General features: G+C 38.3%; 1 protein-coding gene across 1 annotated transcript in view; it reads left to right on the top strand.

Annotated features, from left to right (window-relative positions):
- Positions 1 to 19,049, top strand: part of kcnq5a (potassium voltage-gated channel, KQT-like subfamily, member 5a) — a 123,867-nt gene that overhangs the window by 92,247 nt on the left and 12,571 nt on the right. The window contains exons 5-9 of the mRNA XM_062995589.1: positions 192 to 317; positions 2,784 to 2,894; positions 4,776 to 4,871; positions 7,527 to 7,615; positions 17,399 to 17,619. Coding sequence (XP_062851659.1) covers positions 192 to 317; positions 2,784 to 2,894; positions 4,776 to 4,871; positions 7,527 to 7,615; positions 17,399 to 17,619 — 643 coding nt within the window. The remainder of the gene's footprint in view (positions 1 to 191; positions 318 to 2,783; positions 2,895 to 4,775; positions 4,872 to 7,526; positions 7,616 to 17,398; positions 17,620 to 19,049) is intronic.

Genomic DNA, 19,049 nt, shown 5'->3' with positions numbered 1-19,049 from the left:
GCCACCCGTCATTTAGCGGACAGATTATGGGATGTAGCTCCCCACTGAATAACTGTGGTCTATGAAACGGCTGCTTTACTCCTCTACCTTATATTACGCTTGTACTTTTGATTTTTCTGTCCCATCACACGGCACTCAGTCTGATTGTTTTTGGCATTCTGTCATTGCTCTGTGCTGTTGTGTCATTACAGGAACTGGTGACTGCCTGGTACATCGGCTTTCTGGTGCTGATATTCTCTTCATTTCTGGTTTACTTGGTGGAAAAAGATTTAAACAAGCAGTTTGCCACCTACGCTGATGCTCTATGGTGGGGAACGGTAAGTCTACCTGAAACACCTCTGCTCACATTTTGTTTACACTATCCCTATTACACCACATTGTGGAGACCTATTTTTTTGTATCTTACACTCTGTGTGACTTTAAAGATTTTGCAGGTCAGAATCCTTGAAGCTTAATTATCTGTTGTTCTTTATTCCTATAGGTTTAATTCATTTTAGTTTCCAGCTCGCAAACCAACATTGTTAAAAAGGGTTACAAGGAGTACAGAACCATTTTGAGCACTGTGACAACACTAAGTTTATGTATTGCTTCTCAGGCTACTGTAACAACAATTTTACATTAAAAAGATGCAGCAGCTTAAGAAAAATGCTTATGATTTCTTGTCAGTAAAATAAACAAATCAATGAATTTAATGTTACATATATACTGTATATATATATATACATAGATACTGTATATATATATACATACATATATATATACACCGATCAGCCATAACATTAAAACCACCTCCTTGTTTCTACACTCACTGTCCATTTTATCAGCTCCACTTACCATTTAGAAGCACTTTGTAGTTCTACAATTACTGACTGTAGTCCATCTGTTTTTCTGCATGCTTTTTTAGCCTGCTTTCAACCTGTTCTTCAATGGTCAGGGCCCCCACAGATCAGGTATTATTTGGGTGGTGGATCATTCTCAGCACTGCAGTGACACTGACATGGTGGTGGTGTGTTAGTGTGTGTTGTGCTGGTATGAGTGGATCAGACACAGCAGCGCTGCTGGAGTTTTTAAATACCGTGTCCACTCACTGTCCACTCTATTAGACCTAGTTGGTCCACCTTGTAGATGTAAAGTCAGAGACGATCGCTCATCTATTGCTGCTGTTTGTGTTGGTCATCTTCTAGGCCTTCATCAGTGGTCACAGGACGCTGCCCATGGGCCCTGTTGGCTGGGTATTTTTGGTTGGTGGACTATTCTCAGTCCAGCAGTGACAGTGAGGTGTTTAAAAACTCCAGCAGCATTGCTGTGTCTGATCCACTCATACCAGCACAACACACACTAACACACCACCACCATGTCATTGTTACTGCAGTGCTGAGAATGACCCACCACCTAAATAATACCTGCTCTGTGGTGTTCCTGGGAGAGTCCTGACCATTGAAGAACAGCATGAAAGGGGGCTAACAAAGCATGTAGAGAAATAGATGTACTACAGTCAGTAATTGTAGAACTACAAAGTGCTTCTGTATGGTGAGTGGAGCTGATAAAATGGACAGTGAAACTAGGAGGTGGTTTTAATGTTATGGCTGATCGGTGTACAGTATATGAGATGTCACACAAGCTCATACTCAGATGTCAACATACTTTTAGCTATATCATTTATAGTAACAAATGAATCTATGCATTCCTACAGATATTGTTACTTGTAACATTAGGCTGCTTTTAGAATGTTTTTGTTATATAGATCTGAAAACATGTTGTTCACAAGAGGAATGAACAGTGCAAAGTATCAGACTAAGGAAACTTTGTCAAGCTAAGGGCACAGCAATGGTTTAAGTGTGCTGCAACTAAAGGAAAAAAAAAACCTTTTTAAAGGGTGCAGATAGTAAGTGGTCCCAGGCGCAGTTTGTATCATAAGTAAAAGCCTTAGTAAATTTAACATGTATGTCAGATTTATTTAGAGTGCAGCTTGCAGCTACATCAAGTCACATTTTGTGATACACTTTCATGCCTTTGTGTATCCTACCTGAGTTTAACAGGTTACTCTGGGTGGCATTACACTGCTGCCAAGATTACAGACTGGTCCAGGCCTGTATGTGATCTCCCAAGCTCGCTGGAGTGTTAAAAACAAAAGCAGAACAGGACGCCAGAGTGCGTGAGCATGCTGTGACCATTCAGTGACACCTAGAAGTACAGATTGACCGATTGCTCAGTGTTACTGGATGTATTGAATTTGCTTTGGCCTGGGATTTGTTTAACTGTCCCCTGCCTATAAGATTTCCTCTCTGACCACTATGGAATGAAGCGGGAGCTGTGAGACTAATGCTTTCTTAAGGCAAGCTACCGATTTATTGCTTTCAAGGAGAAGCAGTGGTAACACAAATGGCAGTGTGGCTGTAACTCTAGAGTCTTTTTCTATTTGTTTTCAGATATTCATGGCCTTTTAATATGTCAGATTGGGCAGGAGTTGTTGTAAGTAGAGCTTTGCGTCCCACACGTGGCTTTAATTGCACAGTACGGCAGACTCTCACAGGAATATGATAAGGGCAGATGGTGAGAGACAGTGCTTTGCATTGTAGCCAGCTTTCCATTTTAAGTCTGTGCACTGGGTGGTTGTTTGTAGGAAACCAGATCGTATGAGGCCTCTTCTTGGCTGATTTATGTATCTATGTATCGTCTAGGTGCTGCTGTTTTTAATCAGTAGGGTAACCCAACTCTGTCTGCCTGCAACGAGCTGGTACGCTTAAACTCTGACCATTGACCAGTGTTCTCTGTATCTCTAGATCACTCTTACTACCATTGGCTATGGGGATAAGACACCACAGACATGGCCGGGTCGTCTCTTGTCAGCAGGGTTTGCTTTGCTGGGCATCTCATTCTTTGCCCTGCCTGCGGTGAGTAAACACAGTGTAACCTGGATCATGTTTACCTGTGTATTCATTCTCATTCACTCACACTTAGGGGTGATTTAGTGTGGTCAATCAATCTACAGTAAAGGGTTTGGGAGATGTGTGGAAACCTAAGTTTCTCAAGAAATTCTACATGGCTAAGGTAAGAGCATGCCAAACTCCACACAGGCAGTACTCGGAACAGTGCTGCATCTGTGCATTACTTAGTTACATGTCAAAGCTACATTTATTAAAGAATATTAAATTCAGGTAAAATCTTAAGTTGTAAATGGTAAATGTTAAGGAACTTGTCACTTAAGTTTCCATCCAGTGTTTAGTTACCCGATCACATTTCGCTGCCTCTACTGCTGCAGACCTCTACTCCTGATTGAAGAGAGCCATGATGAACACACACCCCTCCCACATGTGTGCAGTAGCCGACTGTTTTTGTTTTTATCTGCAATCCCCACACCCCCTACCCTGCCACGCAGATGCGCCATTGATCAGCCAGTAGAGGTCATATTTGCATCAATCATAAGGAATCCACTCCGAAACTCCCACCTTTCGGACCCTCTAGTCATTGACCATATAGGCACTTGCCTACTGGTAGCAGAGCTAAGATTTGAACTCGTGAGTTTGAGAAATCAGCAGTGGTGAAGTACACTAATCTGTATGGACCTGTAGAGTGGCCCTGAGTACCGAGCACCAAGTATAAAAAGTAATTTAATCCAAAAGCTAGGCATTAAACAATGTAATGTGTACTAATACTTTCTTTAAGTTTAATACCAGTGAGGAGTGGGTCTATGTGGTCATGTATGGGTGATCGTTGGCAAGTTAAACTAAGTAAATATTTAATCAGTTAAATACATAAACATTAATACACACAAAGAGCTGTACCTGTGCATGTTATTTCCTATTTTGCCGAGTGTTTTGGCAAAGCCCTCCTTTGAACAAGCCCAGAATTTATACAGGTACAAAAACCTTTAAATTTCAAGTCCATAACATTTTATATTACCAATAAAAAATATTCATTTTTACAACAGAAACATTATGTGCACAATCATTTTAATACGCACAAGGGAGGTAATGCATTACCCACCTGTCATTTTATGGAATAAGGTCAAAATTTAAAAAAAAGTTTTGCGAACACAAAGCATAGGTTATTTTCTGCAGTCATGTCTTCTATTAAAATATCTAAAGTATTTTAAGTATTTTTAAGTATTTGTATTGAATAATACATATGTATTGTTACAAATAAAAAGAACAAACTTTGCAAAAATTTGAACAGTACAACAGCTTAACAGAAGAGTTAGAACTACCACATGCAGTGGTGTAATTGGTCTAGAATGATGTTTTTCATTATTTCTGGGCTCTTTTAGTAAGTATTAAAATCTTATTACATAGAACGTTTATGAAGTACTACTGCCTGGTTTTGCACTTATCTATTTTGGCTCTTTGCTGAGGAATCCGGCCGTGCGGTAGGTCATGCTGTGATATTAATCCAAGGTGCTTTAGATCTTTGTGTTGGGATCCATATGCACGTCATTCCAGCACAGCCACATCTGCCAGCTCTGTGTGGCCAGTGTTATTTCAGGAGAGCAGTATTTCATTGAGCTCTCACAGGAGAAGATTAATATCAATCATGTGTCACATTCTATCCAAGACTTTTTCCAAAAAGCTTTTTGTCAGATTTAAAAGATCTTTGTTGCCGTAGCTTTCATGTGAAGTGTGTTCTGTTCATGGGCCTTGTTTAACGAGACCCAGTACTGTGTCTGTAACTGTATAGATCTGTCTGTTCTTTCTGCTTAGCCATGGCATATCTTGCTATAGTGTTCAGATACGTGTAAGCCAGTTAACAAAAATGTGTGTGTGTTTGTTTGTGTGTAGGGTATTCTAGGCTCAGGCTTTGCTCTAAAGGTGCAGGAGCAGCACAGGCAGAAGCACTTTGAAAAGAGAAGAAACCCAGCTGCTAGTCTTATACAGGTAAATCTACTGGATGAGTGCATATGTCTAAAGAACAGTGGTATTCTGGGTGGTTTGAAAAGACAGTTAATTAATCTGCCAAGGTAAAGCCCTAATTAAAGTTTAAAATTCATAATTTAGGAGTATATTCTCAAGAGAACACTTAATATTAAATAACATTCAATTCTGCTAAATTGTTCAGTTGTACAGCGGCTGAACAAAATGATTTAAACACCACATGAAAAAGCAGTTTGAGCTTAAATTACAAACATGCTGCACAGATGAGTTCTGTTTAGCTGATTACCCTGGCATGCTCAGAATAATCTATTGGAGAGCTCTGACAGCTTTGTAAAATATGAGATGTAAGCCGTATAAAGCAACAAGTTTCCATAAGGCTGAATCGCAGGTGCATCAATCACATTATCCAAAAATAGTTTACACTGAAACAGTCTTAAACATCGAATGTTAAACAAGGCATCAGCAAAGAAGAACAGTTATTGTGGGATTGACAGACACTTTACAGGATAGTTTTTAAAGGCCCTAAAATACAGTCACTATTTTTTAGATTAGTCACTGTTTAACTATGATTTTCAATTGCCAAAGTGTCACTACTAGGCTGCAAATAGTCCAGCACCAAAAAAATACCCGACTAACAGCATCCTTTGCTAATAAACTAACACTAATAAGCCCAGTAAAATCATCATAACAGTGTACACAAAATAATAATAACTACTTGTAGCAATAATGTATTTCATGTCTAGATATTTGTTTTATAACTTTAAATGCTTTACTTTCTTAATTGGATCCCATTGGTAATAGACTAGCATAATTCTCCACTGCACCACTCAAGCAAACCTATTCAAAACACGTTCAATACATTTTAAAAGTATATACTGCACAAGACACATAAGCCCAGCTAATCAAGATTAAAAAATAACCTTGTTTTGATTATTTGATTGACACCAAATTTTAACTGTAATTTTAAAAGTTTCAGCGGAATCTATAAAAATTTTAAGACAAAAAACGAACAATGCCTACAATTATGTAATTATAGACCATCAGTATTAAAATCTAAAGAAAACCCTAGCTGATATTTATTGTATTTCCACAAAAGAAACTCTGCATAAGGGTTTCCCTACGAACAATAGTTCTTTCATATAGGTCGAGCATCCTCCTATTAAAAAGTAGAAATACTTTTACCCCAGGACAAACTGACACACATATACATGTAGTTCCAATAAACTGAGGTGTTATGTTATTTACAATAAAGACAAACTAAAATAAAATTGGACATTTTATTAGTTTTTATAGTCTATTTGAAATGGTTATATGTATCATTGTTTTCTAAAGCCTTCTTTTTAGGATGAAGAATTTGTCGAACGTTGTTGGCAGTAATTTTGGCATTAATATGGCATTTAATCGATTTTAAAAAAATGCCATGCTTGTTGTTTTGGTGTGTTTGTGTTTTGTGTGTGTGTGCCACCTTGCTTTTTAGCTTTCCCATCTTGCTTTCCTGCTCAAATGCTTGTTGTTTAAAAAGAGCAGTATGCCACCATGTTTAGAAAGTTTGTGAGTTTGACTCTGTTTACATTATTCTCGATTTTTTTAATTGTTCTGTCTTAGAGCAAACAAAGTGTTATAACATTTTTCATTTCAGGTTTCATTTCAGCACTGCTTTTATAAGTGCATTTTTGTGTTAGATGATACTATAAAACTTAATTAAATATACAATGTTTTAGCTTTAAGTAATAAAATTTTTTATTCCTAATGATTAATGATGCAACCTACAATGTTTAGTGAAGTCAAACAATGTAAAAAAATATATAAATGAATCTGATCTGCTGTTGATTTTAATCTGGTATTAAAATCTACAGCAGAAAAGTAAACCGCTCTTAAGTATTCCATGTTATTTTTAGTACTTGGCTACAGGCAGTAGTCCACTGCATAAGTCTTAATTAGTTTTGTAAAACATTGTGCCCTGGTTTATTACTATGTTTAAATACAAAAATTTATTTTAGTTTAAGCTCTCTGTTGTGGGAGCAAGTATTTATTTATAAAAATCTCTGCATCTATTCATTTTTTTAACAATCCAAAACGAACTGTCTGTTCCTACTGCTAAAAGCATTCCAAGTACATGGAAGCTTCGACTACAATATACAGTAAGAATGGTGTTACCAAGCTGTTTGATTTGATGCTACCGCCACAATACTTCTTTAAGACACCATAAAATATAGCTATGGTTAAATGTTGAGGAAGGATGCTCTATTTATTGATTCACTTAATTACTCTGTTTATTATATTTAATGTTTTATATTTACATTTAATTTTATATTACATTTTTAAATTATGAACTGTAGCTGTTCTATAAGCCTTTAATTTTAGTATTCTCCACAGCCTGTTTTGATGTGTGTACCCCACTATGCAAGACATTTTTTCAGTGTTGCTGCTTTTTGTTGTATTAACAAAACAACACAATGACTGAAAAGAGTCTTTTCAGAGATAATTAGCCAGATCAAAATTATAAGAGACATTCACTGAACAAATGTCTTGGTCCTGTTAGGTGGCCTGCTTTTCTATCCTTGCTCTCACCATGCTGATAACTTTCTGCACCCATGTCCATGTGTGTGTGTGTGTGTGTGTGTGTGTGTATTCCTGTGTATGTGCATCCTGTACCAGGCTGCGTGGCGACTCTACTCCACAGACTGTTCCAGAACGTACCTGAGTGGCACATGGCGTTATTATAAAAGTATTCTTCCTCCTCAAAGGCATGTATCCATGCAGTGAACTGATGAGAAAACTCTGACCTGAACTGGTTTTTACTAATCTGCTTTTTTTGTTTTCTTTTGTTTGTTTGTTTCCTTTTTCCAACCCCCCGCTCTCTCCTGGCCTTGTGTTCTTTTTCTTTTGGTTTCCATTTCTCCTACCTGTTTTCCTTTTGTATACTCTGCACGTAGTGTGTTTGGCGTAGTTATGCGGCTGATGAGAACTCGGTTTCCATTGCTACCTGGAAGCCTCATTTGAAGGCATTGCATACCTGCAGCCCTACAAAGTAGGTACAACTCTGGCAGCTGGGTGTTCTCTTTGGTGTCTGTGCTCCTTTAGCCTTCGTTGTTCCCTTTTTCTCATCACAAATCTTCAAGTCTTTTGTCTTCTGTTTCTTCAAGCCTGAAGCCCTCTTTTTTACATCCACTTTCAAGTCATTAGTCAAGCTTTGTCACCAAAACAGGATAGTACTGTATTATATAATTTTGAGAACTTTATTAAATACTCTCAACAATGTTAGATACATTCTCATCCTCATGTAAGCTAGAAGTTGATGGCCAAATTTATCAGAACATTGCTTTTAATGTATAGTTTTAGCAGTTTTCAGTCAAGGCCATAGCTCATTCATTCATTTTCTCAACCGCTTATCCAATCAGGGTTGGAGGGGGGCTGGGGTGCTGCAGCCTATTCCAGCTTTTTAATGGGCGCAAGGCACACAGTAACACCCTGGACAGGACACCAGTCCATCGCAGGGCAGGCATACACACATACACACACACACACACACACCCATTCACTTATAGAGCAATTCAGTGTCTTCAATTAACCTGCCTGCATGTTTTTGGACTGTGGGAGGAAACTGGAGCTCCCGGAGGAAACCCATGCAGACACGGGGAGAACATGCAAACTCCACACAGAATAGACCCGGACCACCCCGCCTGGGGATCGAACCCTTCTTGCTGTGAGGCGACAGTGCTACCCACCATGCCACCGTGCCACCCTAGCTAAAATCAGTACAATTTAATAGACAAACATTGGCAGTAGAATGTGACATACACTCACTTAAATAAATAAATCAGAAAAACGTCTTACTGTGATGCCATAGAAGAACCTTGTTTGATTTCCTTTTCTTTAACTTTAGTGTTTATTGATAGAATTAAATGAGCAATAAATAATAAACCTTACTCATAAGCATGTAAAATGGAAGGGCATGCATTAAAATTACATTGTCTAGCACATGTATTTGTGTACAGGACTAGCAAGTGTTGAAGTGCAGAGAGTGTACAAATCACCTCACTCCTGCCCGGGAAGCCAAATGTGTAATGTCCCAGTCCGCAATGCCTACATCATCCAGCAGGTTGACCTTGGTATTATTTTCTGAAGACTACAATTCCCAGCATTCCACTCACTGCCAACAGTGAAAAGAGCGATTAGTTGTTGTTTTCTGCTTCCTGCTTTCTAACCGATCAATGTTGTTGATCACCTGAGGGCTTATCACGTTCACAGAGTGTGAAGAGCTATTGTTGTTTTCCCTTGCTGCTCACTAGGCAATCAATATTGTGAGATATATCAGAGGACTGATCGCATTTGCAGAGTGAGAAGCAGCTTTTAGGTGTTGTCCTCATTTAATCACCCAGCTGGTTAGCTGTATGCTTTGGCCATTTATGTTTTTCTCTTAGCCAACAAGTGTTGTAGTTTGTGGTTGTGGTTTTGTTTTGTTTTAATTTGGTCTAGTTACTGCACCTGGGTCCTAATTATTTGGAGCATGTTTTTTCACCATCTGGCTAGATAACCGCCTTTGTAATCAATGGAGAGACCGTAAGATTGAGGCAGTTGGACACCCCTAGGGTTGAGAGTTCCTCTGGGCCAGTCCAGGTCTTTCCTCTGCTACCCAGTGGTTCTTACAGCCCATGTAACTAAGCAACATATGTCACTTGCCCCTAGAATAGCACTATATCTTTACATATAGGCCAGCATGTGGAGGAGATGTCATTGCTACTAACCCAGACTTTGGAGCTTCAGCTAATTCAGGAATTCCTTTTGATAAAATGCCATAATCCCCACATCGATTGGTTGGATTGTTGGAGATCAATCAAACCACAACGCTCTGGTACTTCCTCCTCACAGACCTTATGACTGAGCTATAAACCTGCTCCCGGGTACTACTCCAATCTGTGGTCTGTTCTTCTTTTTAAAACCAATGCAATGGTATATTTGGAAGTCCTTGGCACTAAGGTATATTTGACCTAAACCCTTGCTGGCAGGAGTAAGGTTTTTCTTTGTTGGGAAGAAGAATGGGACCTTGTGCACCTGCATTGATGAACTTGGCCTTTGAGTTGCTGCAGCAGACCTTTATTTTAGTTAAACCTCCACTGTGCTTATCATCTGATCCCTGTAAGAAAAATAAATTAAAAACATATTTATCAAACTATCCACTTACTACAAAAATCTAATGTTCCCTTTTGGGTGATAAATGTTCTGGTTGAATATTTCCAATTGCAGCTTTAAATTGGAATTAGCCAGGTCTTATTACTCAACATTAATGCACAATCTCACTAAGCTCTTATGCCTGAATGAAAGCAGAATCCTGCATTCATGTTACAAAATACTTCCAGAAAAGTGAAGGCAAATGAGGGACCAATTTCCTAATAATGTTCATGTTTGACTTGCACGTATAGGTATGATGTTCACATACTTTTGGCCATACAGTTTAGACTTAAGGAGCCTGAAAATACCTGCAGAAACAGAGACACACACCCCTACATACACAGACATTAGTTCAGACAGAGGAAAGCATTATTTTCCTTTTTTCCAGTAATCACTGACTTAGTTCCTGTCCATTTTAAAGCTAAATTATCCTTGCTGGAGCTTTCCTAGACAGCTTGATTGTGCGTTGCTGATTGCTTGCATGTCTGCCTGGTGCCTGTTTATGCTATCTTCTCTCTGTTTTTCACATTTTTATGTCGTGGTTTGTTTTTGTTCTGGTTTCTACTGCATGTGTGTATGTGCGTTGGTGTGTTTGTGTAAGTTTTTCTTTCTTAACTTTCATACTGTACACTATTGTGTTTAACACAGAGAGAAATATATTGAAAATTCATTCATGTTTATGAACGATTCAGTATATTTCAGAGCCATTTGTCTTTCTATTGTACACCTTTTGGTGCTGTTTTTCATTAAATTAATCCCCTGACCCTGTTCTCCCCTTTGCTGCTAACTAACACCTGAAGGAAAGACCAGGGTGAATCCATCACCAGGTTTGTATTCTTTTACTGTATATAACCTGTGATTTTTGACTTTTGTACTGCATTTTATTTATGCTATGCCTGGCTTACATTTATAGTTAAGGGGGTTACTGTTGAGACTTTGCCCCTCCTGACAACTGCAAGTTGTCCTTTAATGAAAAACGATCTTAAGATGAGGTGTGTATATTTAATTAGCGAATTAACTCAACAGTTCAGTCAAGGCCACCTCAATTGTAAATAAATGTAATAAACATGTTTGCTGTTTATAACTCAACATCCTGAAGCCTGTAGAAACTTCATTAATTTAAAACGTATGATCATTGCCTTAAGACAAGTCTGCGCCTCAAAGATTAATATTATTCTTAATTTCACCTTAATATCATTCTTAATCCTTAATATTATTCCTAATTTACGTATGTATTATTCTTATTTTATGTATTTTCAGACTTAGTTGCCAATATTGTTAATCTGCTTTGTTAAAGGTGCACAATCCAGGGTCCGAAAGACTACAGTAAATAAGTCACTTCTTTCCAACAATTTAGTTTGTCAAATATCTGTTCAACACCTTGCTAGCTATCAGGTACTATCAGGTTTTATTGCAACTTATGTCTCATAGTATACAAACCTATATACAAACCTAGCTAAACATATTAAGCCTGTGTTTTAAGATTCTTGTTTTCTGGAGTCAGGATCATTGGTTAGGACTCTGTTTTGTTCTGGATGTACTTTGTAGTGCAGGAGGGGTTTGATAGATGAAAGTCAAAATAATATAACGTTTATATTTTTATATTCCGTTTTTATATAGTCACCCTCTGACAATGCAGTGTGGGCCAGGCATTGATTACAGTGAGTTTTATTTCAAAATATATACCATCAGTACATAGGCTGTAAACAACAAAAGCTATCTCATGCTGAGTAGACACTGCTATACATAGCTTTCATTGTTTTCAAATTGCTGTTTTATTGAGATTGCTGAGACAAGCTGTGTACAAACTTCCCACAGCAGGGTCAAGTGACTGGAAACTTATGTAAGCTTAAAGATGTTTGCAATGAAATGATATGTTTAGGTTTGTGTGTGTATATATAGGAGAGAGAGTCAGAAATAGGTTGTGTGTGTGCACAATATGCAGCACTGTCCTGGCAGTAGTTATGTATCGGGCGTAGTACCACTTGTCCATCTGGCAGACAACACCATGATAAAGTTTTTCCATTCTGAGGGTATTTATCTTCGCAATCAAATATTACTCCAGCCAGTGCATTATTAACAAAAGAGAGAGAGAAAGTGAGAGAGTTGCTGCTTAAGGTCGCACTGGACAAAGATGGTAAGAGGCCAGTGTATCTTTAGCCATCCTAACTTGGTTTTCCTTAAAGGTGCTATGTTTTTTAGTAACAATCTGAGTTCTGACAGAAGTAGCAGGTCTATGGGTTCTAGATAATAATATATAATATATAATAAACAACATAATTGCAGTATGGTGATCATCAGCTAAATTTTCTGATTATATAGTGAGGGTAAAAAAATAATGTAACCAAATTTGTTTTTGTTTGACACTTAATAACTCTATTACTATGTTTATCCATGTAAAATATACCCATATAATGTATTTTGATGTTTATTTTAAATGCTAATGAAAACGTATTTATAAGCGTTATAAAAAATAAATAAATAAATTTTTTCTGACAATTACATTTCCTTCTAATGCTCAGTTTGGCCTGGCGGTATAGGACAGGGTGCTGTTGGACAAAGTGTAACTCTCGCTGAGCTAGCATTCAAAGTATTCTCTGTGCTTCATCAAACATGACTTGCTAAACCTGCGGCCAACAATTTAAAAGCATGTCTGACTTTCTGACACTCTAGTGCTCCTGCTAGAAGACTTAAGCTTTTGTTGCTGGGAACCAGGGCTGTAATCACAACATATACAGTGTATCACAAAAGTGAGTACACCCCTCACATTTCTGCAGATATTTAAGTATATCTTTTCATGGGACAACACTGACAAAATGACACTTTGACACAATGAATAGTAGTCTGTGTGCAGCTTATATAACAGTGTAAATTTATTCTTCCCTCAAAATAACTCAATATACAGCCATTAATGTCTAAACCACCGGCAACAAAAGTGAGTACACCCCTAAGAGACTACACCCCTAAATGTCCAAATTGAGCACTGCTTGTCATTTTCCCTCCAAAATGTCATGTGATTTGTTAGTGTTACTAGGTCTCAGGTGTGCATAGGGAGCAGGTGTGTTCAATTTAGTAGTACAGCTCTCACACTCTCTCATACTGGTCACTGAAAGTTCCAACATGGCACCTCATGGCAAAGAACTCTCTGAGGATCTTAAAAGACGAATTGTTGCGCTACATGAAGATGGCCAAGGCTACAAGAAGATTGCCAACACCCTGAAACTGAGCTGCAGCACAGTGGCCAAGATCATCCAGCGTTTTAAAAGAGCAGGGTCCACTCAGAACAGACCTCGCGTTGGTCGTCCAAAGAAGCTGAGTGCACGTGCTCAGCGTCACATCCAACTGCTGTCTTTGAAAGATAGGCGCAGGAGTGCTGTCAGCATTGCTGCAGAGATTGAAAAGGTGGGGGGTCAGCCTGTCAGTGCTCAGACCATACGCCGCACACTACATCAAATTGGTCTGCATGGCTGTCACCCCAGAAGGAAGCCTCTTCTGAAGTCTCTACACAAGAAAGCCCGCAAACAGTTTGCTGAAGACATGTCAACAAAGGACATGGATTACTGGAACCATGTCCTATGGTCTGATGAGACCAAGATTAATTTGTTTGGTTGAGATGGTCTCAAGCATGTGTGGCGGCAATCAGGTGAGGAGTACAAAAATAAGTGTGTCATGCCTACAGTCAAGCATGGTGGTGGGAATGCCATGGTCTGGGGCTGCATGAGTGCAGCAGGTGTTGGGGAGTTACATTTCATTGAGGGACACATGAACTCCAATATGTACTGTGAAATACTGAAGCAGAGCATGATCCCCTCCCTCCGGAAACTGGGTCGCAGGGCAGTGTTCCAGCATGATAATGACCCCAAACACACCTCTAAGACGACCACTGCTTTATTGAAGAGGCTGAGGGTAAAGGTGATGGACTGGCCAAGCATGTCTCCAGACCTAAACCCAACAGAACATCTTTGGGGCATCCTCAAGCGGAAGGTGGAGGAGCGCAAAGTCTCGAATATCCGCCAGCTCCGTGATGTCGTCATGGAGGAGTGGAAAAGCATTCCAGTGGCAACCTGTGAAGCTCTGGTAAACTCCATGCCCAGGAGAGTTAAGGCAGTTCTGGGAAATAATGGTGGCCACACAAAATATTGACACTTCAGGAACTTTCACTAAGGGGTGTACTCACTTTTGTTGCCGGTGGTTTAGACAATAATGGCTGTATATTGAGTTATTTTGAGGGAAGAATAAATTTACACTGTTATATAAGCTGCACACAGACTACTTTTCATTGTGTCAAAGTGTCATTTTGTCAGTGTTGTCCCATGAAAAGATATACTTAAATATCTGCAGAAATGTGAGGGGTGTACTCACTTTTGTGATACACTGTATATGAGAGGGACTTGTCCTCAATATTCAGATATGCTCAAAATGTCCCCCCAATATAGTGAGGTAAAAATTATGAATAAACATATTCCACTCACTGGTATTGTGTTAGGATGTTAGGATATGTTATTTGGCTGGAAGGTTTTAAAATTGCAGTGCTGGAAATAACTGGAAATGTATTAAATAATTATATATACAGTTTCATTTGCTTTAACAATTTCCTATTCATTTTAGCTTGGTTTATTACTGCTTACACACAATTATGTTTGTACTTTTAAAATACACTGCTGTTAATGAGTAGCCTAATTGCATTATGGATGTGTGGTTCATATTCACCAGAAGAGCTTAGCATTAATGGCTTAAATGTATTTATTTGCAGTTTTCTTAGTGGGTGGCAAATACAGTATGTCACGTAATATGTGGCTGCCCTCTGAACTAAAAGAAACAAACCAAATAAAAAGGCTATAAATAGAGCAACGCTGTAAACCACCACAGTACAATAACAAGAATTCAGTTATGTGATCTGTTAGCTAGAGGAAGAGAAATTAGTTCCCAGAGAAACACAGTTCTACTGTAATTGGCGAACACATTGCCAATAGCTTTATATTCGGTACTCTGGGAGGGTATTAATGTGGGAATTTGAATGTACGTGTGAAGGTTTTTACTCTAATCATGCATGTGTGCAACTGATCATGTCCTTACTATTTCTCTAAATGCAGAGATGAACTAATGCAGTGTTTTTATTTTCTCTTTTATTGTATGGCCACATGTTTTTAATTTCTATCCAAACCACACATTTGTTTGTTCCACTGAAATTTACTTTCTCCTCACACTCACTAATCCACACTTGTCTGTTTCTTACACTCCATAGTAAGGTTCATATTAATGGGCAGAAGCTCTTCAGGAAATATTCCACAAGGAGTTATAGGTACCAACATTACTCGCACTCTGGCCATATGACAAACAATGAGAATGCTAACTAACTGCAGGTGCATGGATGATGACTGATACTCCAGATGTGCTGTTTCCCTCCTCACTGTGACCTAGGATAGTGATCTTCTCTGCCTCTCGACTGTTACATACAGAGCTTACATTAGGTTACACACAACAGATTTTGACATTAAATGAATATAAAAGCCTTTGAAAAAGAGACATATTATTGGCTTTGCAAATGACCAGCAAACAAGATACTCAGCATATTACAGAACAGCTACTAAACTCAAGGGCTGGAGGCTAAACCATGATTTCTTTAAGATACATTGAGTCAGTCACTACAGATGCAGTGCAGAAGAGAACTAACTGTCCTATATAGGACACCACTAGGTTTATTTAACTGGTAAGATACTGGCTTTATTTACACGTTCAGTCTTCACTTTGTAATTCACCAGGTTCCACCCATACACACACTGAAAGATGCATTACAAACAATAACAGTTTTACAATCCCAGGTCCCAAATACCAACAATCTAGTTGATCTATGTGATGTATGTTTTAAACATAGCTCTGTGTTTCTCAAAGTTACTTACAGTCTATTTAAACATGAGTTACAGGCTGTGCACTTCATTTAAAGAAAATACATCATTTGCAGCACAAATGATCCCTCTAATTTTATACTTTTCTGCTCGTTTATATTTAAGTTTTTGTTTAAGCTTTGTTTTTAAGCTTTAAATATCCAAATTGTATTAGGTCTAAACATAGTAAATTGCATCTGTCTACCTCATACACTATATGTCCAAAAATATGTGGACACCTGACTATGAGCTTGTAGGACCTTCCATTCCAAATTGATGATTATCGATTTTGAGTTGCCCCCTCTTTGCAGCTATAATAGCCTCCACATTTGTGGGTCTTTTCACCAGATTTTGTAGTGTATCTGGGGTAAGTTGAGTCCATTCAGTCAAAAAAGTATTTGCTAGGTCAGGCAATCGTCCGTCAGAAAGCCCTGGCTCTTGATCACATTACAGTTCATCTTACAGCTGTTCAATAACTTTGAAGCCAGGACTCTGTGCAGACTGGGGGTTTTAACATACCTTTGGCCATACAGTGTATATAGGGTTCATTCACATTAAACCCCCCTTTTTGGTCTGGTGAATGTGTAAACAGAAAACTGTGACAGACCTGCTGGTGTCTTTCTTAGCAAAAAAGCACAAACCTAAAAGGATGAAACACCATCCTTTTCATTCACTAGATTCAAAAAAGCATAAATGGTTTGGCATTTAAATGAGTGATCTACCAGTGTTAGGGCAAACTATTAAAATGTTAAACCCACCACTGGAGTTTTAATACCCAAACTAATAAAGGCAGTTGTGTGGGAATGTGATTTTAGATTAGGCATTAAGACCAGGTTTTATGATTTGTAATTAGTGAGGCAGGTAGACTGTAAGAGAATACATATTTAAATGTGCATGCTGCATGTGCTTGCCTCTTATTTTTGCTTTTGTTGATTTTATCTTGAAAAGTGTAAAATCTGAGCACTAAACAATAGCTACTAATATCACTTATACTGCACTTTGCTCTCACATGTGGTACTGTTTATGCTACTTCTGCATTTGTGAGTTATAAGGTCTAAAAAGGTATTCAACTTAATATGTTCATATGTCTTATTTGTCTTGTTATAACTGGCATTTTATTCTGGATTGAAACGAATGTCTTCAGCTTTCTATAGGCCCATAATTATGGTGGGTGGCCTGACAATGTTGCCTGCTGATTGACAGCTATCGACAGAATGCTAACTGCATTGCATGCCAGTCTATTTATGTTGTTTAGGCTACAAACATCTTTTATATCAATTATTTAATCTTTAGATAGGACATTAATGTTTAAGTAAACAATCATTGGCATAAAATATAACAGCACACATAATTAATGTCATGACAGAATTATCGTCATCATTTTAATTTGACATTTAAGTTGTATTAAACAAATTGTACCATTTTTTTCCTCTTCCTTTTCTCTTTTCTTCTCCACTGTTTTTCCTCTCATAGTCAGAAACTGAGTTTTAAGGAGCGAGTACGCATGGCCAGTCCTCGTGGTCAGAGCATTAAGAGCAGGCAGACTTCACTGAATGACAGACGATCTCCTGTCACTGAATTGGCCACAGAGGGGAGCAGCCCGGCCAAGGTGCAGAAAAGCTGGAGTTTTAATGACCGAACACGTTTTAGACCATCGCTCAGGCTCAAAAGCCAATCACGTACCATGCCTGAAGGTGAGCGCGACCCCCTGATTAGACTTTCTTAGTGTTTTTTGAAAAGGCTTTTTACAGGCTTATGCAGTATGTCTGTAGAAATCTGAGCCCATTCACCCATAAGAACATTTATGAGGAACATTTATGAGGTTACGCAAAGGTGTTGGACAAAAAAAGACATTGGACAGGAAAGGATAGTTCTTTTGTGACTCCAGAATGAGTACATGATAATGAAGAAGTGTATATGTTTGCTTTTGTTTTGCCTTCGGCAACAGTGTTTTATACAGACATTTTCATATTTAATACGAAAGTAGCTGGAATTAAAGTAATGCTCTTCTGGGTAATAAATATATCAGGATTAACCATAACCTTAATTGGGGAAGACACTACAGAGAATGAATGTTCTGTTTTAAATTCTGTAGTCTAGTGTTGTGACAGCTTCTGTACAGTCTTAATCCTCTCATCCCCACACTGAGGTCAGGTTCAGTTCCTATGTGACTACTTTAGTCCACATCAAGTCTTAAGTCCTCCTGTTTACAATGGCTTCTGCTTTTTGGACACTTCTGCTTATTGTGTGTAGATGTTTTAGAACCACTCACTTTTAAAAGCTGTGTATATTTAATGATATGCTTTTAACACATAGTAACAGTACGGTGCAAGTCTATAAAAACATGTTTTGATAAGTTTGGAGCCCTAATCTCAACCCTGTTAAAGACATTCAAGAGTTTAAGTGTTCATTGTGAGCCAGGCCTTTTTTGTTCAACATCTTTGCCTAACGTCATAAATGTTTTTTTGGGTGAATGGGCTCAAATTTCTACAGAAATACTTCATAAGCTTGTAAAAAGCCTTTCCAAAAAATTAAGACTGTTATAGCTGGGGGTGGGGCAATTTCATAATAATGCCTATGTTTTTATAAAAGGACATGCAACAAGCTTACGGTCAACTGTTTACATATTTCAATAGATTTCACAGGGCGTCACGGTGGCTCAGTAGGTAGCACTGTCACCTCACAGCAAGAAGGTCCTGGGTTCGATCCCCAGGTGGGGCGGTCCGGGTCCTTTCTGTGTGGAGTTTGTATGTTTGTGTGGGTTTGTTTTGGGAGCTCCGGCTTCCTCCCACAGTCCAAAGACATGCAAGTGAGGTGAACTGGAGATACAAAATTGTCCATGACTGTGTTTGACATTAAACTTGTGAACTGATGAATCTTGTGTAAAGAATAACTACCGTTCCTGTCATGAATGTAAAATCTTAAAAAACAATATATTTCACACATATATTCAAACCCTTTATTCAACATTATATAAATTATAGCTGTTTTATTGAATAGTACTCCAATACATGCTTTGCATACCTGGATTTGGGTAGTTTATCCCATTCTTTATGCCAGATCATCCTAAGCTCTATGAGAGTGGATGGTGAGTGTGTGTAATCTGCCATCATCAGGTCTTTCC

This window comes from Trichomycterus rosablanca, chromosome 5, assembly GCF_030014385.1.
Source record: "Trichomycterus rosablanca isolate fTriRos1 chromosome 5, fTriRos1.hap1, whole genome shotgun sequence".
Lineage (NCBI taxonomy): Eukaryota > Metazoa > Chordata > Actinopteri > Siluriformes > Trichomycteridae > Trichomycterus > Trichomycterus rosablanca.
The sequence above is the reverse complement of the archived record's forward strand: the minus strand, read 5'-3'. Positions and strand labels throughout refer to the sequence as shown.